At 39.0% G+C, this 23,605-nt stretch overlaps 1 protein-coding gene across 5 annotated transcripts in view; it reads left to right on the forward strand.

Annotated features, from left to right (window-relative positions):
• Positions 1–1,576: 1,576 nt before the first annotated feature.
• Positions 1,577–23,605, forward strand: part of ATG5 (autophagy related 5) — a 74,783-nt gene continuing 52,754 nt past the window's right edge. For all 5 annotated transcript variants that reach the window (XM_051792426.1, XM_051792424.1, XM_051792422.1 and 2 more), the window contains exons 1-5: positions 1,577–1,656; positions 2,353–2,513; positions 7,340–7,467; positions 13,843–13,921; positions 19,711–19,873. In XM_051792426.1, the coding sequence (XP_051648386.1) occupies positions 2,406–2,513; positions 7,340–7,467; positions 13,843–13,921; positions 19,711–19,873 (478 nt within the window). In that variant the 5' untranslated portion in view covers positions 1,577–1,656; positions 2,353–2,405. The remainder of the gene's footprint in view (positions 1,657–2,352; positions 2,514–7,339; positions 7,468–13,842; positions 13,922–19,710; positions 19,874–23,605) is intronic.

A 23,605-nucleotide genomic window follows, 5' to 3' on the forward strand; every position in this document is an offset into this window, starting at 1 on the left:
AGTCTTTTTATGTGAACCCCACGAAAAGTCAGTAGTAACTGCAGTCAGTTTCCGAATTCCTTAACACTCCTTCAGCAGCAGTGGCCACGGCCACTGCGTGACATCTGGTGGCCATAAGGCGGCATGGCCAGAACACGGCACTTCTGAAACTGCAGCGTGTGCCACCCTACCAGGTAAACCCACATCGTATCAGCTCTCCTCCAAGCGGGCCAAACGCCCGCTGTAATAACTATTGCTGCAGTTGTGCGTTTGGCCACGGAACAGCCCAGCTTCGACTACTGCTAGTGTGTGGCACACTAGGATCCATATCTTCCTTGGATTTACGATGTTCCCTCCCACCTGAAAAGTTCTGTCCTTCCTGTGCACTCCTACAACTGTAGGACATGGAGATAGGGATTTGCTGAGTGACAGAATTGTGGGAGATATCCTTTAAAATGCAGAGGTGGAATTCACTGTGAACTTGGCCCTACTGTGGCTATAAAAACCATTCCAGAATGATGCTTTGGTATGTAACAGATGTCACTGGTGGCAGCAGGTACTCCTCATCCTCCCGTGACTGTGCTATAAAATCACAGAATCACAGAACATTAAGGGTTGGAAAGAACCTTAAAGATCACCTAGTCCCAACCTCCCTGCCACAGGCAGGGACACCTCCCATTGGACCAGGTTGCTCAAGGCCTTATCCAACCAGGCCTTGAACACCTCCAGGGTTAGGGCATCCACAAGCTCCCTGGGCAACCTGTTCCAATGTCTCACCATCCTTGCAGTAAAGCATTACTTTCTAATATCTAACCTAAATTTCCCCTCTTCCAGTTTGTACCCATTACTCCTTGTCCTATCACTAAAGTTGCTGCTGAAGAGTCCCTCTCCGGCTTCCCTGCAGGCCCCCTTCAGATACTGGAAGGTTGCTATGGGGTCTCCACACAACCTTCTCTTCTCCAGGCTGAACAGCCCCAACTTTCTCAGCCTGTCTTCATAGGGTAGGTGCTCCAGTCCTCTCAACTTCGTGGCTCTCCTCTGGACTTGCTCCATCTATCAGGGTGGATAAGATCTACTACACAAAGAATAACACAATATCCCGAGTTGGAAGGGACCCACAAGGATCGTGGAGTCCAGCTCCTGGCCCTGCACAGCACAGCTTCAAGGATCACAACCTGCGCCTGAGGGCCTTGTCCAAACGCTTCATAAACTCTGTCAGGCTTGGTGCTGTGACCACTTCCCTGGAGAAACAGGAGAAGATAACAATCGGGTAAGAGAGAGCAGAGAGATCAAGTGCTCAAAATCCTCAGGCGCGCGGCTTATCGACTGAGCGACCCCGTCGCCGCCGCCTCAGGAGCGGGACCGGCGCAGCTGCACCCCGGAGACCTCCCGTCTTCGGCGCTGCCGCTGCAGCATCACCAGCACACTGGGGGCGGCGGGAGACCGACTCCAAGACCGACTCCAGGACGGACTCCGGGACGTACCTTCCCGCCGGGCCCTCCCTCCCCACCCCGCCGCTTCCGGCTTCTGGCGCTGGCGGGGGCGGGGCCGCGAGCCGGGCGGAAGCCGCGCGGCGGACGGCGCGTGCGCATGGGGGCGTGGCCGCGGCGGGGGCGTGGCAGCGGATCGGTTCCTGCCCCGCGCGCGGGCGAGCGGGTGTCGCCGGTCGCGACAGAGGTAACGGCCGCGCCCGGCGACCCCCGGCCTCGCCCGCGACCGCCCCTGGGCCCTGCCGCTGCCCGGGACAGCACGCCCGGCGCTGTCGCCGCGGCGCTCCCGCACGGCGGGAGCACCGCTGATTCACCTCGGGCGGCCGCCGGCAGGGAGGGAGGGAGGCAGACGGACAGACAGACCGACAGACCCTGCGGGGCCCGGCCGGACCGTCCCCAGAGTTGCTGTCGGGGCGGCCCCGGGGCTCGGGCGGCGCTGGGCGATGCTCGGGCCCGTCTTGCGGCCTCGGTGACCCCCGGGCCGGTCCCGGTCCCGGCCCCGTCGGCGGGAGGCCGGGCTCGTGTCGGTGTTCCCGCCCTGTCTGCGGACACGGGCTCTGCCGGCTGCCCGGGGCACCGGGGCCTCGGCGGGTGCGGGGGCTGCGGGGTCACTACGGGGCGGTGACGGGAAAGGTCCCTTTGGCTCTGCGGCTGGGGTGTGATGCAGCCTTAGGAAATGCTAATTTACTCCTTATCCACCATGTGTTTGTAGTTGGGAACTTAATTCATCCCGTTCTTTGTACCAAGTGATGCGTTTAAAGCCCCGGTGACAGCGTTGATCACGTCTGCAGGAGCGTAGTTATGGAGGAGCCTTAAATAAGTGCTTTTTATTCACAGTCGTGCTGACTTGTTTTTTTTTGGGGGGGGGGGAAATGGGTTACAGTTTTAGCTGAAGAAACAAACTGGTCTACATGTGCTTCACTGTCCATTGGAAGAATGACAGATGACAAAGATGTACTTAGAGATGTGTGGTTTGGGCGAATACCGACCTGTTTCACTTTGTATCAGGATGAGATAACTGAGAGGGAAGCTGAACCTTACTATGTGAGTATGACAAAGGTAGTCACAAATAGTCCAATGCCATGGTTATGTTTGTTTCCTTCATTCTCATTGTGTGTTATGAAAAAACACAATGTTTTTTTTCCTATTCCTGGTACCTTCTGAAAGTAAACATATAAGCATACTGTGTGATTTGTTTCTCTTCACAGCAGATTGAAAACTTCAATCTTGTTTCACTAATGAGGGAAACTTAACACAGGTCATTAAGATCTTTTAAAAAAATTATGTAAAAGTCAAATATTAAGGTAAAAGAAGGAGGCTCTACATGAGTTCGTGTGTTCTTGGATAGTGACCAGAAGGGAGAGAACTTTTATGTTATCTTAATATGAAAATACTCAGTCAGAGCTTTATGAAATCTAAACACTAAGATTGGTCACCTGTGTAACACAAACTCAAAATGACCACTGGCTCCAGTATTTCTGCTCATACATGACTTCTGCTTATTTTCTTTTATTAAAATGCCAGCAGCCATGAGAGATCTACCTCAACAGTAAGAAAAGCAAGTAGAATGATTTAACAGAACAGTGCCTGAACTGGATTGCTAGCTGATGATAAAAATGAGGATGATGGATATATTTGAGTTGTAAGCTGGAAGTGCCTTCTGTAGTCACGTGGTATTTATTTATACTGTACTCATCAGTTTTCATTCTTTCAGCACCTAATAGACATTTGATTCATAGAGAATGTTAGCTGATTCAGTGAAACTTAAATTTGAAATGTAACAAGTGCATGGAAGGAATATCCTGAATTACTAGTTTTTATGTGATTCTGAATTTCTTAAGTCTTGTAATATCCCATTATACACTGAGTAGAACTTTTTTTCTGTGTTCAATAGCATCTTTGTGTCATCAGTTTCTGATTTACTGAGTCAGAAATGTGTATTTATTGGGGTTTTGAAATGTAATAAACCATAATTGCTTTTTGTTCCGTGATAATAGTGCTCATCTTTCTATATTTTAGTTTTACCACTGGTAAAAGATAAACACTTTTACATCATAACTAGCTACTTTACTTCTGAGCTACCTCGAAGTCTCACACTTTAAATTATATATGTGAGTTAAAATATATGTGCCTGCATTGTGTAGGAGTTACTTGAAAGGTATGAGTTTAAATATAGAGATGCGCAATCTCAATCTGTTTACCATCAGCACGGAAACTCTGAAACCATGTTATCTTCATGGTGTGACCATGAAGATAGGCCAAGGAGATAGTTTTAAGCTGGTAGGGTTTCTTTTATTTACTCCGCTTAAACTGTGCACAAAAATTCTCAATTATTAATTCTTTATTTCTGCAAAATATGATTATTCACGCATAACAATTCTAGAATTTTAGTTTCTTCATTTTCCAGGTCATGTTGGAGCTAATAGTATAGCTTTGCTTCTTGAAAGGACCAAGGAGTGATGCATATATGCATCACCTTATGACACTACATGAGGGTTGGAGAAGTAATTTAAAATTAACTTGTCTATCTTTTGGAAAGAGTAATCACATAAAGATTAGGCAGCTCTGGTAAAACACTGTCCTGTTGCTATAGTCAAATCAGGTAGGTTTCTGCAGAGTTACACTGGAAATGGATATTTTGATTTTCTTTGGAGTGTTTCCCACAGATGCTTGTTTTGAGTGGAAGCGTATTTAGGAATAGTTAGGTTGAACTACTTTTTACTGCTGATCTATCTGATTTTTCCCTTGTCCTAAAGTTGTTATGAATTTTATTTTAAAATTATATACTGTTTGCCTCTTTGTGCAAACAACAAGAAGAAAGAAAATGTATACAGGAAGCATAGCACTTATTGGCTGAGAATTGTCCAGTGTATAAGGAACAAAACTACAGCAGAAGACAGTCTTAAAATGATGTTCTGCTGAAGGGTCTAATCTTTAACAGGGCCTTTCTTTTAGCTTCCTCGATGTCAAAAGTGTTGTTTTGTTAAGGTGTCTGTAAGAGTGAGCAACGTGAAGCCATTCCATGTTAGAATGCTTTGTTTCATCTTCTTGGACACTTTGCTGATCAGACCAGTCCAGTTCCTGTTAAGTCTGTGATTTTTCTGTTTTACAGGGTTTTGCACATAAAATACTGTTTTGCTTTACAATAAAACCTGTGGAGATATCTGGAGAGGTGCTCTTTTTACACCATGATATATTGCAAACATTTACTTAGGCATTAGGAGTTCTTTGTATTTCATTTATCCTCCCAGTTCATAAGAAAACATTTCTGGTTATTGTGACTAAATACTGCAGCAATATACAATATGCAAAAGGAAGGTGTTGTTGCCGTTTGTGGAATTTTAGGGATGGCATGTTCTAGCCTACTAGGATTTATTCTGCCTGCTAATGTATTTGGAGATTTACTTTTGGTTTTTTAATTTAATAAGGAGAACTTCTAATCTTATTTGTTATCTTTCTGCTGGTGGAGAAGGGATATTAAAAGGTAACAAAATGAACATGTTTTTAAACTATGCTTTTAAAGATCTCAACAGATTTAGTATACTTGTAAATATCTAAGATAATTAAAGCTAGAAAAGTGATAGAATTGGATCCTTCCATTTTTCCCATGGAAAGGGAAGACTGTAAGAAGGTAAAAGAGGTGGGAAGACCAAAAAAAGAGTTCAGTGGGTTCTACAAATGCTCAGTCCCTGATCAACTGTTGGGTTTTGTACTTCAGAGAGGCCTTTAAGGAGTGCTGGCCACATTCTGTTAAGTTCAGCTAAATGCTGAATGGTTATTGTCTGTGATCTCTAATTGTGTTGAAATCAAAACTGCATTGTTCTTTCACACTACAAACTGAAGTAAAATATTTTACAGAGGAAGTTACACAGTTTAAATGGTTATGTCAAACACTGTTGCAATAAATAATGCTTTAATATATTTATCTATTCCAGCATGGCTGTGCCACATGCAGCATGCTGAAAATTGGCTTTTGTAACAGTCCAAATAAGTCTCATCAGAATACACCAGCATTGATTTAATTGTAAATATCACACCAAAATAATACAAAATTGTTACCAAAAATATGATTGGGATAGCCTGGACTTTATTCTCTCAGGAACAATCAATGGATATGTGGAATAGGTTAATAAAGGATAAGATCGTATTGTTGTTCAAGTCATTGAAGTACCAAACAATTCTCTCTTGAGTGTGTACATGACTCCGTTGAATTTATTGAGTTTATTTACCTTTTAAAAATGAAGTCTGTGTTTTGATTACCTTGCTGAATTAGACTCCTATGAAACAAGGGAGAAACAATACAACGATGGTAATAAAAGCAAAGCTGGATAAAGAAAACCTACTACGTAGAAGATTGAGTGTTAACTGACATGATGACTGTGAGGGTGGTGAGGCTTGATCTTATGTAGTTTTATATAATCGTAAAATTTAGGTGTATCACAGATGTAACCTAATGTAGCATTATGTAAAAAAACCAATCAGTTCTCTTCTTATAAGAACTTGATTTACTCTCCATACTTCTTTATGAATCTGATATTTATAAATTATAATATCATGGCCAAAATATTATCTAATTTATATATTAAAGTGTGGTCTAACTTGGAGAAATTCTGGAAGAATGTTGCAGCAGAGATCAAATTTTCCATCAGGCAAATATATCCTTATATGGTTTGGGGTGTGTGTACCACAGACGTTCTCTTAGGTCTAGCATTATTCATATACTATAAAGAAAATACTTTAGGAAGCAACACTGGTTATGAGGAACACTGGAAAACAAATGTTTCTCTAAATATGCAAGATATAATTTACGTGTTCCTTAGGTCTATCTATTTGTATTAATAATTATGAAGCAAAACTTTACAGGATGAATACTGTTAATTTAAAATGTCTGTTCTACAGCTAATGGTGATTTTACAGGGAGGTTAATCTTTTCTCATTGGGACACTGAAATGCATTGTTTGTTAATGCTTACAGACTGATTTATCTGAAGTAAATGTGCCACACAGTTGTCAGTTAGAGCACTGATTGATGCAGTCTGCTTAACTACTCTTATTAGGCACGAAATTTTTAAAAAACAGAGAGGGGAGGAGGTTGCAAATAAAATAGCACAGCATTCGGATTTGAATAGTGTATAATGGTACACTTGAGAAAAAAGATAGTATATGAGAATGCTGTAAGAAGGTATCTTGTTTCAACTGATAAAATATTTACAGTTTTCTTTCTGATTTTAGTTGCAGGGCGAAGGTTAAATAGTGGAAGAATCATAGTAGCCTTGACTAATATGTCAAATTGGCAAACCCAGTGCAAAGAAAATGGAAATTGCCAGCTACTGGAAGTATAAAACACTTGAAAATCAAACCCTTAAGCAGCTAGTTTTCAATCTTTTTTTTCTTCCTTGTATTTGAATTTCCATTTTGAAGTAATAGCAGATACACAGTTGCTCATTCTATACAGTAAGAAGTTAGAATCTCTTCTTATGTGTTCATATGAAAAAGGTTTAAGACTTCATTATTTAGCCTGTTTAAATACAGAAAAGTGGAAATTGAATTCCACTGTTCTCCCTCCCACCCCATTGAAAGAATCAAGAACCTAATTTTATACTATTTTTTGCTATTAATTTTTTTACAATTTTTTGTGTTAGTGTGTTGGATACTGATATTCTTCATCTTCTGAGTACATGATTTTATAGCCTTTCATTACCATTAATAAGTAAACTAAAGATGTTTAAATGTCTAAAAGACATTCTACCTTGAAAAAGGGAAAAAGAGAATGCTGACTGAATTTTTGTTATGAAAATGCCTACTTGTTACAGATTTTTATTAATTTAGTATATTTCATATATACTCAAAGCTTCTATAATTTTTTTTCAGTTGCTTTTGCCAAGGATAAGCTACTTGACATTGGTAACAGACAAAGTGAAGAAACACTTTCAGAAAGTTATGAGACAAGAGGAAGTTAGTGAAATATGGTTTGAATATGAAGGTACACCACTGAAATGGTGAGTTTATTTAACTTTGTACCTTTATGCAGTTTGTCATGTCATGAGTTCCCAGGTTCAGCACAGTATCAGTACTTCTCCTGAACTAATCACTCCCTTGGGTTTCAAAGATGGCAAAAGAGGAGGAGGGTAAGAAAAGCATGTTGTTTGGGAAAAACAAAAGAAGATTTAATTTTATACATATAGTAAAATACGGGCAGAATAAAAACCAGTATGTTCAAGGCAGAGGTTGTTCTGTGCTTACCATTTTTGTTCTAGTTGTTAGTGTAACATGAAATGCCTGTGGTTTAGGCTTTGCCGTTTCTTGCAGGAGAATCACCAAATAAGTCTTGCTTTAACTTGTTCCACCTTCTTAAAATATGCCTAATGACACAGATAGGAAGTAGTTTATTTCTGGAATCTGAGTGCAAATAGGTTACATGCTTAAAGATAATAAAACACGTAACAGTTTTCACTGGTGTGATATGTGTGTTTGCACTGTAAAACAGCCTAATACTGCTCTGCAAGCTTTTGTTGAATTCAATTAGTTCAACTGTATTTTTGTTCTGTCATATAGTCTATGCAAACTGTCTTCTTTTGGGGTTTTGGGGTTATGTTGTTTTTTTTTTTTTGTGAGAGGTTAGGGAATCAGACTGACATTGTTTCATTTAATTAATTTGGTAAACACTGTTCATCAGATATTGTTTCTTCTTCTGCTGGGAAAGAGTTTTAAAGAAAATACTTTAAGAGTTGCAGTATTTGCTATCTCTATATAGATAACATCAGCTTTCCAGAAAGTATTTAGTATTTTGAATGCTGAAGAGATTTTTATCTCTTTTTATTTCCTGTATCATAACAGGAAAGAAAACTACCAGTGATGTTTTTTATCTTCTTGAACCTAGAGTGTCTTATGACAAGCATTACATTGTGGAGTCCCTGTAGACTTGGTGATATAGTAGATCTCTTCTAGTCTTTTTTTTCTTCGAGACCAACCTTAGTGCCTTGAAAATATGTAAATAGAAAAAAGTATAAAACCTGCCTTTTTTACCTTTTTCATAACTGTCTGGCAAAACCAGTTTTAGACATCTATTTAAATTATCTGGGATTTAACAAGAATTTCTTGTGTGCCACAGTGACTTTGAGTTGTGGATACTGTCTAAATAAACAGCAAGGTACCAAGTTTTTCCTGGTTTGTTCATAATCTCAGATAGAAAATGGGAGGAAACTGTAAGCTTTCACTGAAATTGTAAAAAGAAATGAAAGAGGCTTTTTATATCAATCAAAAATACAACTGTATTTTCTATAAGTTTTAAAATACCATGATGATTAAACTAGAATTAAAAAAAATAATTGTAGAATAAAGAGTAAAATATAAATTATAATTCTAAAACTAAGTGATGAGTTAGTAAACTCATTGAACATTGAGATGGAAACGAATGGTGTAATGATGATCTGCTAATTAAGGCTCTGATCTTTGAGAAAAACTCAGTGTATTCTGCCAGGAACAGCGTTGATTTCAGTGAAATTGCATTTCTAAGGAAAATGCTATCTGTAAACCATTATTTTGGGAGAATGGTAATTCCATATATAACCGAAGCTTCTTCCAGGGAAGACCCAAATACCAGAACTGAGAATTAGACTGAGCTAGTAGTTTGTAGAGAAGGAATAGTGAGCATTAATGTTTAATATTTTTAGCTATGACTTCTGCATTCAGAATCAAATAGAACTTGTTAATAATCTTGCTTATTTTAATTATTTGCTTTTTATTGTGAGGTCATGCTGCTTACAGTCAGTGCAGTTTCATACCTGGTTGGGATGAAGTGTATCTCTGTTCAGCTGCAGCTCTTCTCTTTTCCAGTGAGATTTTTGGTGGAAGTCTGAAACATAGTTTCAACTTCATGGGCTGCAGCACATGGGCCAAGTTCCTGAAGGAGGAGGAAGCTCTCCAGGTCTGGAGTTACAGGGGCCTGGGGCTTCCCACTGAGATTGTTGGGACAGGGAAGATGGTCTCTTTGCCTGCAGAAGGTGTGTGTACTGGGGGGGAGGCTCTGTGTCACCAGGGTAAAGGGCTGCAGGGAGAGGTTACCAGACTGTGCAGCATTAGTGACTGCAAAAGGAAATAGATCAAATCTCGGAGACCCTGCAGCTACAGGAGCCTAAACCTACAATTACACTGAAAGAAATACAGGCAAAATCTGTGGTTATTGGATTAAAAGCAGTCTCCGAAGACATGGAAGAGCAGGAAGCTTATGAGTTCTGGCAACAGGAGGAAGGTTCCAGCGTAGATTCAGTTCTGGCTGCAGGTGAAGGACTGAAAGCTTTGTCCAGTGATGCATCTGATGTTGCTGAGCCTGAACTGTGCAAGGGCACCAGGAGGAAATGACAAAAATAAGTCCAAAGCCTGTATTCTGCTTATTGTCATTTCTCTAGGATTTTTAACTCTGCCATTTCACGGTCACTACAGCTAAAGCTGCCACTGATTATCATATCCAAAACTCTTGTCTTGTTAATAAGTAACAGATTCAGCTGTGGGTCTTGTCTGGTCCATCCATCTTGACTACTTGTGTCTCACTGTCTAGATGTCAGAGATTAACATGAAAACAGTGTCTGTGATGCAGAACTCCTTGAGTTTTTTAAAGAAGACTTCTATCTATTTCCTTACCTGGATTGCATGATCTGTTGCCCTGACTAGTACTTCCTCTGATCCTGAACCACAAGAACTCAACCAACCTGTTGTCTGTCCCATTAAGTTTCATCCATCTAAGCTGCTCCCTCACATGGATGACAGCCCTCTGTCCTCATCTGCCCTGCATGTCTTTACTGAGCAGTTTACGTCAGTCCTTTCACAACAGTATTCCAGTTGTGCAAGCTGTCTCACTCCATCTCAGGCAGACCAGCACAGTTATGTTGCTGCATGTGGAACTCTAGTTTCTCCTGCTTGTTTCCCAAGCTGTGTGCACTTATGTAGACACAATTTTGGTAGGCTCTCTTCTACCTGCTTTTATCGCTTTGACATCTCCCTTGTAGCTGTCACTTTTCGTCACTTACTTTCAACACATGTCCATTAATTTCTGTTTATCTGTGGGTTTTTATTCACATTCCTGTATTTTATGATCTAAAACTCTCCTTACCAGGCTGCCCAACCTGAAGGCAAAGATACTCGTGTCCCACTTAGGTGGATTCCATCTCTCCCCAGCGTTCCTTTATCCCCAAAGAATGTCCTGTGTATGTAAAAGCCAAGTCCAGTAACTCACACCTCTGAGCCAGTGTCCTTTTATGGCAGAATTGTGGAGATGCCACCCAGCCTCTAGAGCTGTATAGTCACTTTTGATATACTCAGGAGTTCCCTTACAGCACTTAAGATTTGTGCCCATGTGGGTGAACAGCAAGGACTAATAATCCAAACACAGGACAAACTTTGCTAGTCTGCAACTTCTTAACAAGCGACAGACCTCTGCAGGTTAACAAGTGAGGTTGGCAGATGGGGGAGAGCTCCCTCCTGTGTAGGATAGTCTTCTAGTACTATCACTGCTTCCTCTTGCTGTGGATGTGCTGTTCAGACAGCTTCCTCAGAACTTCAGCTGCTTGTCTGCCATTGAGGCACTGATAGCAGGTAGAGAAGGAGCTTGCCCTCTTGCCAGAGGTTAAGGAAACTTTTCTGTCTGACCATCCAGGATGGTGTGGCAGTCACATACTCGCACCACCTGAGCTGGGACCGAGGTCCCTTTGCAGCTGGCGTCTCCAGGGACCTGATGGGTGTCCTGTGTGATACACCCCACGTGCGCACAGTCAGATGAGGTTTCCTTACTGGCTTGACCCTTGGCTTCCCAAAGCAGTTCTAGACGTCTGGATCCTGAAAATAGTTTCATTGTGGTGCCAACAACAGAATAACGGTTTGAGCTGGGTGCCTCTGAAGAGGTACCCCAAACAAAGGAAACCCTGGGCTTTTATACCCTCTTGGTGTATGTGTGTGATAGTCTGGGGTTTTCCTGCTGGGTCGTTGACTCCCGCTGCATCTCCAAGTGTCTGGTCCCCTGGCCACAGCCACAGATCCCCATGCCCTTTGTCATGCAAGGCCTTGGTGCCAGTTCACAGCCTTTTGCTTTGGTCTCCCTTCACCCAGAGCTCAACCTGCAGCTGGCACTGCAGCTGTGCACCAAGCTACCTGCACTGAATGTATTCCTCAATACTAGAGGTCACAAGTCTCTGGTCTTCCCCATCTTTTGAGTCTCCGTTGACCACTCCAATGACTGCCAACTCTCCTCCTCACCAAGTTCTCATCTCTGCAAGGTCTCAGTGAAGATGCCATCCATCTCTTTATTTTTCCTGATGGTGTGCAGCCCACTGACCTCCTGCAGCTCTGTAATTTGGTGACATAGCTCCTTCACTAACAAGCACCTCCTCTAGGCAAGGACATTTCCTCTGCTTGCCTCAGCCCTCAGGAAAGGTCCCAAACTCTTGTGGCAGCTTGAGACCTGGAGAGCTTCATCCTTTCTCAGGCAGCTTGAGACCTGGAGAGCTGCATCCTTTCTCAGGAGCTGTGCCTGAACCACATGCCATTCTGATGTGCTGGAGTGGTTTCTTCAGCAGATGCTAGAGGTTGACACCCTACAGCTTGTTTCCATCCTATTTGAGCACTTGGACATGACCTTCAGTGGAGTTTTTGTCCCCTTTCTGTGGATCGTATTCTAGCCCTGGATGCATAGGTGTCTCTCTTGTACCACCTGGGTGGATGACTGACCCTTCCTATTCTTGAATCAGTGGAAGACAGAAGGTCAAAGCACCATTTGATCAGGCATCTATCAGCTGTGTAAAGCACAGGGATTTTACTGAAAACATCTTGATTACATGAACTTCATTATGTAATCTATACTGGGTAGAAGATACAGAGGTAGACCAAGACCTGATGCAGGCATTTTTCTGTGGGCGTGGGGTTTTGTTTTGTTTTTGTAGTTATCTATTCTATTGTATAGACGGAAAGTAACTGGAAGTAATTGTTCATGTTTGTGAAAGTTTGTGTTCATCTTATTATCAAAAGAAATCTGACTTTTGTTAGTTAACTTGTCTGAAAAACACTCTTTCATAGAACTCTTGCTGAATCCCTATTAAGGGACATGATTAGCAGTTAGTAGTAAAAAGTCTTGTGGTAAGAACTTGAACGTTAGCAGTGAATCAGGATAAATCTGGATATGTGCTCTATTGTTTGTTCTCGTGTAAGTTCAGGAACTGTAGTAGTTTTTCGGGTTTTATTTTGCTGTTGTGGTGAATTTGTCTTAGCTTTGGGGTAGCTCACCTGCAGAGGGTGCTAAAGCACTGCTGTGTAAGAATTTAACAGGTCAGGAAACTGGCTTGGCACAGGTGCTTTTAGAGGAACGCTCTCGGTTATTACTCTCCAGAGTTTAAAACTTATGTATGTGCTTGGTTCTGCACCCTGTGCTCAGTCCCATGCAATTCAGTGAAGCTACTGAGTTTACACTTAAGCGTGTGTTTATCTCTTTGTGGGATGAAAAGCTAGTAAGGCTCTTTTAGTTATGATTTTTGAAAGATAACAGAATGGAACTTGATGTGCTAAAAGAAAAAAAAATTATCAAAAATCTTGCCCTTGTCTGCATGTGAGAAAACTGAAGGAAGAGCTTTTTAACCAGTGCCTGTAGAAGTTTTGTGTGTGTGAGATTTATTCCTTATACCTCTGGGGGCTGCATCTTCCAATGAATTTAAAGGAGAGAAAGCTATAAACCAGAAGTGAATACTTGGAGGAAGCAAGCTTCTTTATGTAGCTCCTTTAATTTAGAATACCACTGAAATACAAAATTCCAATTTATTTTTTTTCTTCCCCTTTCATTCTTTTTAATTTGATAGTAAAGATATAGAGTTCATATTGATCTATCCTCTTTCAGCCCTTTCCAGATATGTAATTTTTTCACTTTGCTGTTTATTCTCTACAATGACATCAGGCATGTGAGAGGGGGAGAGGATGTTAAGGGACTGTGTGGTGTAAACCCAGGGCATTGAAATATCTGAAAGCATGTAGGCTTTTCTGTCAGACCAACTATTCCTGCCACTGTTACACTTTTTAACTAGAAGTTCTGTTTTGAAGGGTTCCACAGAGCAGCTGTAGGCCACGTAATGCTGTTGGAAAAGTAGCAGTGTTTTGTGGCTACACCTTGGAGACCATGGGTTTAGATATTGAATGTGTAAATTCCAGGCTCAATTCTGCCAGAAACTGTCGATCATTTATACTTGCCTGTATAATTTTTCTGAATAAGCAATAAATAATGCTAAGTGTGGGATTCAAACAGCTAATTTTTTTTTTTGTGTAAATGCAAGTATGTTAACTGTTATATGTAGAATTAAATTCACAGTGTCTATATTAAATTAATATCTCGTCATTTTTAGGCATTACCCAATTGGTTTGCTGTTTGATCTTCATGCATCAAATACTGCCCTTCCTTGGAGCATCACAGTACATTTCAAGGTAAAACTGAAATACACTCTTAGTTAAGAATAAGTGAGCATAAGATTGCATGAAGTTTGGAAGCTAGGAAAAGGTTTCATAATTATTTTATAAAATAAGTGAATGTTCATTCTTCAGGAAGTGCATAAAGCTTTCTGTAAATCTGCAGTTGTTTTCCATGAGACTGTGTGTGCTTTCATGACTTTCCTTAGAAAATTATCCCGTTTTTTGAAAACCCAAAATTGTTTTTCACGATAAGTTATGAGACAATGTCAGTGCAATTAAGTAGATAAAAGAGAACTTTCCATAATGTTTTTTATTCTATCATCTGGAGTTGACTGAAGATTGGGAAGATTGAGAAGTGCTCATCCTTTTAGGCATATATGAGCATGGATATGAGATACTGTAGAAAACCTTAAAGTCAGGGAATGCTGCTGTACTTCATGTTGGTCCCTTTTAGAGAACTGAGTGAAATTACTTTCTTCTTGTGGCAGCTTAGTCACAAGAGAGACAGTATTTTGATTGTACATTGTAAAACCATTAGGTATGACTAAATTACACTACTGATCTTTGTTCTGAAAGGTACTTGAGCAGGGCGAGCTTTGGTGCAGGATTCTTGCATACCCTGAAATGCATTGAGACAATAATTCTAGGTATGTTTTGAATTCAAAAGCACAACTAAAAATCATGGATATTTAATTTTGAAATGTTAATTTCTCCCTTGTAAAAGAAACAATACAGTAGGAAAACTGATCTGAAGGAAAGTGCTAGGTTAATAGGCTTGACTTCAGTGTGTGAGAGATTTGAGTGAAATTAAAAATGTACTGGGAAGTAGTTGTTTTGAACATTTTCATTCAAACAATTATTCTCTTCAGGGTGTGTTAGAAAAGTTTTTTTTAGCTGTAGTCGTATTCTTTTTGGAAGTGTACACTAAAATCATACATTCTTATTATATATATTTCTACATGTTGAAATTTTTAAACTAACTAAATAAATCTGAAGTTGAGGGTGTTTTTGAAACCACTGTATTTGCTGCACTTCTGTCTGATAAATGTCAGAAACCTGAGATGAAGTAACTTCCAGTGTTCTGAAGAAAATGTAGGGCATCTAGTTTCATAAATCATGATTTAATTGTTATGTTCTGAGAACTCTGGCCTATTAACAGTGGCATTGTGTGGATGTTGCCATTGCAAAGTGGAGGCATCTAGAGAATTAAGTTGCAGCACCACAGCTTCTCAATTTCATCCAGTAATGTAAATTGATTTTAATGTCCTTATATTGCTGCTTACCAAAAGATCAGCTACTTTAAGTTTTTCTCAAAGGTGTACATTAAAGATCAACAGAAATAATTTACTGCTAAGGCAGTGTTATTTTAAAAGCTGATGTATTTTAGTAATATAATACCTTGGAGTTAGCACCTGCATAATTGCTCTTCCCATTTTGATGTAATCTGAAAGTTTATTTAAATAACCCCCTCTTAATCCCTAAAGTCAAAACATAACTGAAATATATCAAAATATGTCAAAATATTGACAAGGTTTACATGTGTTTCAATTTCTTACAGCTGAATAGTTTAGCTGTGGGATTTCTGCCTAGATTATTCTTTTAATTTCTGTGCGGTTGTTCTTCAAAGAGTCATAATTTTCATTTGGCTTAATTGAACAGTGTAAAATTTTTCTGAGGTTTTACTTTTGTTGTCATGGTTGTCTCCTTTCTTCTACCAAAGCATGCAGTCAACAACAGATAACTCAAACATCTGTAAAGAGTGTTTTTCAGCTTTAAAAAAAAAAGTCAAACTCCCCCTATCAGGTTTCTTTGTTTAAAGTTCAAAACATGAAAAAGGTTTATTTCTGTTCAGCAGAAGTTTGGAAGTTGACAGATGCTTGTAATTGTTCTCCTGTGTTATGTATGCAGACCAAATAATAAGCACACTTAGTCTTTGCATTGAAGAATCAGTTTATTATTTTGTTCAAGTATGCAATAAAATAACATGCATTTATATCTTATAAAGTTGAAAAACAGTTGCATTAAGTAGTTGCATAAGGATGAGCTTGAACAGCATACAGTCTGAGAATCATGAGAGGCTATAGACTGGGAAGTTGCTTTTTTTACCCAGCTGTGGCTTTAGAGGAGGAGGGAAACTCTATCCCTTCCTGTTAAAATCATCTCATGTTACTCTGCAGCATGCTGAGCACTATTCATGTTCTCAGTGTGGCAATCAACTCTCCAGATTTTGGGCAGTAGATAAGAAGTGGTGAACTGTTCTGGAAATAGTTGTACTACTGGAGAAGAGGAAACTGGGTGTGCCAGGGGAAAGGCTGATGTTCTCCTGCTGCTGAAGCCCTTATCTGCTGGTGCCTGTCTCTCCGCCCATGACCTGATGTAGAGGAGGAGAGACTGCATCTGTCCTTACATAACAGCCCTCATCTTGGTTTTTTTAGGTGAAAATTGGGTTGGGTGGAGTGAAGAGGAAGTACTTTTCCATGTAGCATATGGATAAATTGTGTAACTGCTAGGAGATATTGCAGAAGCTAGAAGTATAAATGTATAAATTTTGAAAGAAAAGACCACAGATGGTAACTAAACACAGATACATGGATGCTCTCCCTGCCACTGGATACATTCCTTGTGGTTTTTCATGCCCTGTTTTCTGTAAATGTAGTCTAATGCAACTAGACTGTCACAGTATAAACAGATATTTTGTTAACTAGAACTGATAGATAAATATGGGTGGAATGGAGTTGTGAAACCAGACTGTTGAAATTGCCTGTGAGGTTGTTCAGCCATTTTATATGAGAGGTCATTTAGTGCTCCTGTCTGTACAAATGATACCTATTTCTTTACGACCAGTTCGTGCTGCAAGTGTCTGCTTGTATATGAAAGTAAAAACCAGTACTCATTGAGATTTTGAAGAAAATTGAAGTCAACCCTTGGTAACTTTTCTTTCAAAGATACAGAACATGGAGGGAGTAAGACATACCCAATAAGAGTACTTGAATTAAAGCTGCTTATGTCATCTCTTAAAAGTTTTTGCAAATCTCCTAGTTGTAGAGCCAGGGGTGGCTATCAGCTTGTTTACGATTGACCCTTTCTTCAGGGAACAATTGATCACTGTTTCCTCAAGTAGAAAGAAGGCAAGGAGAATTTAGAAAAAAATAAAAATACAAGCACACGTGATCTGTATATAAGTATAAAACTTATTATTCTATGCCCTGAATTATAAATCAGTGGGGATGCTGTATTTTCTGTTGATAGTCTCACGTAGATGAAACTGTTTCATATGCTTCTTGTAGACGCAGCAGGGTTTTTTTTCTAAGTTATCACTTTCATATTTAGGTTTTTCAGCTTCTGCTTACAGTACTGCACAGAAATGTGTCACTGCTTTCCTACTAAAGAAAAGAGTAGACAGCACTGAGATTCTTTCTAGGAGTGTTTTTGAACCTTTCACAGTGTTAATCCTTAGAAACTGGGAAAATTAATCATGCCACACCTAGTTCTACGCCTGTGGCTAGATTCTTTACACTAGCTTAACCAGCTCTGACCAGTTTTAAATATATCCTTGTTATTCTGCAGACTACACTGTGTATGATTTCTGGAACCCACCCCCAAAGACTGAGTTTTCCTGCAATTTGAAATTCATTGGAAGAAAGTCACCGGGAAGATATCTACTTGTAGAAAGAGAGAAATGTCCAAAATAAGACCCTGCAGTTCAATATTTAGACATCTGTGTAGCAAAACAGTCCTTGTAACAAAACTGTTGTTTTCATAAACTTAGCTTAACTGTCAGCTTTTAACTATGAAAGTAATTTTCTAGGTTCCTACATTTCTTGGCATTAGGTATATTAGGTTTCTTCCATTTTTTTGAAAGATGCCAGTGTCTCATTTTGAATTCTTGCATGTAAAGAACTTTTTTGATCTTTTAAGTATGCTATTTCTGTCTGTTCATTTCTTGTAGATTGGTTACCAGACATTACATTTTTTATTTGAGCAAGTAAAGTGAACTTCTGAAAGTATTTTACAGGCCTATGCAGATGTCAATTGGAAAATAACAATCCCAGTAATGTTTTTCTAGTAATCTTGGGCCCAATTATGCTGAGACATTCAGCTTTATAGGATAAAATGGGAGTGAGGTCTGCCCTAGAAGAACTTTCCTTATTGTTCTGTCCTGTTTAACGTCTTTATACTTGGCCATTCTCATATGAGAAACCAGATTTACCTCTGTCCTTAGATTTCTAGTCAGCTTAACGTACATCGGTCGTAAGTAACAACAGCGCTCCCTTTGCTACTTCAGCACCAAACCACGTAAATTTTAGTGGAAAAGAGACTAACAGTCTTCTCTTTGCTTTATGGCCCTGTTTTTGGAGAATAACCTTTTGATCCGCAGTTTCCCGAGTTTGGGTTCATAAGGAGAAATCCCTATGTAAAATTCAATTATTTAATTTCCAACTCTTTTCAATAACCTAATGAGGAGGGAACTATCTCTGTTGTCCTCAGAACTTCCTTCAGGAAAGGCAATCCCCAGCTCCCTTTCACATTGTCTACTGGTAATGAGTTTTTCATATTTTGGGTTCCTCTATTTTGAAGCATTTTTCACTATTTTTTCCTGAGTTTATGTGGAGGAGTGAAGGTATGGGTTTTTTTGCAGTGTTACATTGCTCCTACTGCAATGTGTTAAATATGTTGTAAAGGCTTTTGAAAAATATCCCATTATATGTACTTATATTCCAAAATGGTTTTGACAGTCCCTCACAAAAGCTTTTTGAAGTGCTAATTTGTAGTGGATTAAGAGGAAAGGACCTCTGGTGGAATAGGATGGGAATTAAAGTATAGAAATGTGGCAAGCCCTTGTTATGGAAGGGAGTACTAATGATGCCACTGCTCTGGTTTGGCTCTGAGGTTTGCTCAGTTCAGTATGGTCATAAGCAACTGTGAAAATAAGATGAATAAGAAGGGAATAAAATAGACTGGGTTTTAAAACTTGTAATAACTAAAGGTAATGGATTTGTGGTAATGAGTATTTATGTTATTATAAAAAGGCAAGTGATAGTAAGTGATGATAAAAGAAAAGTTAGAGGAAGAACAACCACAACTGTATGCCTTTACAGGGCAGGACTTCTGATCAGTTAATTTCCAAAGAAATATTTTTAGTACCTGAACAAGATTTACTACTATAATTCCCTAATAAATTAATTAGGAGAGGTAGTTGTCATTTACTGAGGGGATAAGAGTTACATGAGGAGTGGTAGCTGTGCATTTGTGATGCTGAATGCAGTGTACCAGCGCTAACTAAATAAAAGGAGTATAGGATCAAGTCACAAGAGCTAGCAATAGTCACATGGATTAGGTAAAGTTGGAGCTGACAAGGATTTCCAGTATCTCTCAGGAAAAATGTAAGTGGAGATATGCTGTAGTTCATATATGTGGATGATACTACTTGGAGGAAACATTTTTCAAGGGCCTACATAGAAAGGGGTGATAAACTACCACTGAGAGTCAGTATGAATTAGATGCTTGTCATTTACTTCCCCCCATTTTCTCCTGTTTGTTGCCTGAGAATTGAACATCTGCTTGAAAACATGTTAAAATTCTGTTTTTACAGAAAATTGTTCAGCTTTTATTTTTCCTGAAACATTTTCACTGCAAACTGTTTCTTTTCAGCAGTGGATGGTTGTTACATTCTTCCATAAAGTAGAAGATTCCAGTATGCTTCTTTTGCATAAATATATGCCTGTTTTAAATTATCACTTATTCTTCATCATCCAAGGTATGTGATGCAGTTATTTCTCTTGATCTATCATTTCTCTTTGTAGAATTTTCCAGAAAAGGATCTTCTACACTGCCATTCTAAGGATGTGATTGAAGCTCATTTTATGGCTTGTATAAAAGAAGCAGATGCTTTAAAGCACAAAAGTCAAGTCATCAATGAGATGCAAAAAAAGGATCATAAGCAACTGTGGATGGGGTTACAGAATGGTAAATACAACACATCAAGTATTAATTATATTTAAGTCTAGCAAGCTAATAAATATTTTTTTCAAATCGGAGTTGTGCTGGGGGATATAAAATGTCATTGTTCTGCAGAATTTTTGTCTAATGTCATGGAAAGCATTGATAGTTTTGGTGGGTTTTTGGTTGGTTTGTTTGTTGTTTTTTTTTTAACTGAAGTCGTAATTTTGGTGATAATTCAAATGTGGCTTGAGTTATTCGAGGAACTAGATTGGTTGTGACTGTTTTAACAAACCAGAATTAGGAAAAAATCAAAATAGATAAATGTTGTTTAACATACTTTTTGGGAGACACGTGGTGTGTTAAGTGCTCAGTATTAGCGATCTTGGACCATAAAGAAGAGGTTGTCTCCTAGAGGATTTTATAAAAGTGTTCTTATTTTGCACAGATGGCATGAATCTGTATTGCAGTGCAAAATAAAACTTCTTTTGTTTGTAGTGTCTTCCCTTGTCATGATTCTTAGAGTCCTTTAAATTGAAAAGCTTTTGTAAGTATTTCAGAAACTGCTCTGTAGAATGGGTGCTAATGCCACTTTCATTGCATTTTTCTCATCCCCTGAAGCTGTCATTTGTTATCACTAGTAAATTTATTTAATGATAACATTTTACTGTAAACATGAAGGTGTTTATTCTGTGTTCTGATACAAAATACTAAATGCTTAGAATATATGAGTATAATAATGACTGACGTGATGAAACAGTACAAGTTAAGATTCTTTTCTTAACCAGAAGTTATAGAACCTTGATACTCTCAATATGTAAGGTAAAATGACAGATACACAGCATGGTTTTTTCCACGGTCATCTTAGGCTATATCTTTTAGTTGATTATTTGTCTAAGAATATCTTCAGTTGTAGGGAAACCAGAATTTTTCTGTTTTGCTCTATCACGTTAGGAACAGAGATTGCCTAGCAAGGTTAATTTCAAGAAAGTTTCACTGTACTTAGTAAGAAATTGCACCTGTGGAATCTGACACGTAAATGAGAAGTTTAAGCAATGTTTTGAATACTTTCAAATGCTAATTTTAATTTCTCAACTCTTCATAAAAGAGAAACAAGAAAAGCTTGTGAAACCAAGAAAACTCTTTTTAAGTATGTTGTATCTTTCAATATGTTCTTATAGGCTTTTGTTTGAGATGTTATAATTTTAAACTCCTTTGTGAAACAGAATGAATGACCACAAAAAAGAAAAGAAAGTAGCATTTGTGATACCTGCTTTGTAAGTAAAGTTACATCTGCAGGTTGTTTTTTCTGTGAAACTTCAAACAATTTTCTTCAGTTCTTAAATATAGGAACTGTTATTTGTTTAACAAGTGATAGCAATACTTACAGCATGTTGAACTTACATTTTTGGGGAAAAAAATCCAATTTTGTTTATTTGGAGAAGTGTAACTATCAATTAATGTATAATTTGGTATAAATGTTTCTGCTGAGAAGCAAGTACTTGAACAGGTAGCATGTGAAACTTAACAGTTGCCTCTAGATGGCTTTTAAGGGAAGAGCTGTAGTAGTGAATTTGTGGGAAAATCTTGTGCTGGTAACAGCTGGTAGTTATTCATAACAACCTTTACATCCCTCCTGCTACCATTTCTGGTTTTGTGTTATCTGCTACCAAATTAGAAAAGTAAACATCTCTTCTATCTTGTGCTGTGTTTTTTCTTGTTCTTCAGACTTCAGTTAGCCTATTTTTGTCCATAAACCTGATATTTCTTCACTGCGACAATTCTTTTGGACAGGTACATTTTGACCAGTGTCATGGATGTGTGACTGTGGTAGGGAAGTGATAAAAGCAGACTATATATCTGCACTGACCTTTGTTCCTGTGTAAGGATTGTTAAAATTCTTTGGTCAGAATTCATGGGAAATGTTTCTGCTGTTTTTTCTTTAATAGAGTTATGGCCATTTTTATCATGGATAAAGAGGATTTTCAAGTGAGTGTTTTCTTTTCTTCTTGCCTTTTGAATGGAAAAATAAAGGCTTTCAACTTTGAAACAGTAAGACTCTGTGGGTCTACTGATGACTCAGGATCAAACAACTGAAATCTCCACTGTTTTTAGGGGGAGAACTGCATTATTTTGCACGGTTCAAAGAATTAGTATCTGTAACTTCAGTATATAATGGTTCTGATAAATGAGGGAATTTAGATTGAACACATCTGCTTTTTATCAGTTGTGGAGCGACATAAGCAACCATAGTCTGAAATTTTCACAGGCATCCTTTATAACCAGTGAAGACTAGACTTGGTATTTCTGATACATGAGTGGGGGAAATAGTAAAAATTCATAACAACTTTAAGTCTTCTTTTATATATTATAAAATATAATGGAGTCATTACTGAAAATACTATGGAAAAAGAATGTAATGCTCATTCATGCTGTAGGGCTTACCAAAAGTTAAGTGGCCATATTGAATTGTTCTTGCTAAAGAAGAAAAGTCCTGCAAGCATTCAGAATGTAGAGTATTTTATCTTTTAATGCATGAAATCTCTTTCTTGTCTTGATTTTAGTTCTAAATTTTATCTAAACTATTCTTGGGTTTTTGAGAGGCAGAAATCGTCTTTCTTCTGGATTATCACGTTCCTGTTTAGAAATGTTTGAACTGAGAAAAAGGAAGTGTCTTACAATATCAGCATCTCTAGTGCTATGTACACATGGCTCACTCAAGTTTGAACTTGCTGTTCTTTAACTCGTGATAAGCATACTTTGGTAGCTGAACAATCTCAACTGATCATTTGAAAATTAATTTAAGCACTATATGCTTAGAAAATCCTCAGTTTATCAGAAGAATGAATGAACAAGCTATTAGTTTTTAAATCACAAAGCCATCTTTTTTTCTTCTTCCTGTATTGCTACCAAAATGAGAATTTCTTTCTGTGTTCCATCTGTGGAGGTTTGGTTAACTGTGAAGAAAGATTAAACAATTCTTTTGAGCTTTGAAAATGGTTGTATTGATTAAAAGAGGTTTTTAAAAAAGATCATTGCCTTCTTGGACTGGTGGTTAAAAATTTCTCAAAATGCATCAAATCACCTTATAATTAGCCTCAGTGCCTGCTTTTCCCGGAGTTAAAATATTATGGCATACACACAGCATCGGTTTGCTGATGTTGTGGAACTGAGGAGATGTGATGTAGACACATTCAGATAGCTCTGCCCAAAGTCAGCCTGGTGCTGATTTGGTGCTGAAGAGGGGCTGGATTTGGGCAGGCTGGACCTGCAGAATGAACAACTGTGTCAGAACAGGCCTTCACATGGATGTTTTTGTTTTTTTCTTTTCCATGGCAGTGGATTTTGTTTAGGGTTTGGTTGGTTGTGGTGGTTTTTCTGGTAATGGATTGTGACCTAAACTTGACTGTTAGTTCATCAGTGTTTACTGGCTTGTTATCCTTTCTGCACAAATGACTAAGCCAGTGCTCCACCGGTATGGGTGCAGTATCAAGAGTCTGAACTACCATCCCCCCAAAACTGATTTTTGTCTTATTACCCTGCTGTGCTGGCTTGGTGCCTACTTGCATAGCTGCCCTTTGTTGCAGTGCAAAGGTGGGGAATTGATGTCAGCCTGCATTCCCCCCAGCTTTCTCGTCTCTGCTCTCAAGCGAGGGCGGAGCAGGGCTGCTCTCTTCAAGGGTATTGAGAAGCAGTGGGTGTCAAAGGAGGACGAGAAGTGCATGAAGGCAGAGAAGGGAGGAAAGCAAAAGATAACAC

Source organism: Manacus candei, unplaced genomic scaffold, assembly GCF_025592945.1.
Source record: "Manacus candei isolate 608988 ecotype Guabito, Panama unplaced genomic scaffold, ASM2559294v1 h1tg000034l, whole genome shotgun sequence".
In the NCBI taxonomy this organism is placed as follows: Eukaryota; Metazoa; Chordata; class Aves; order Passeriformes; family Pipridae; genus Manacus; species Manacus candei.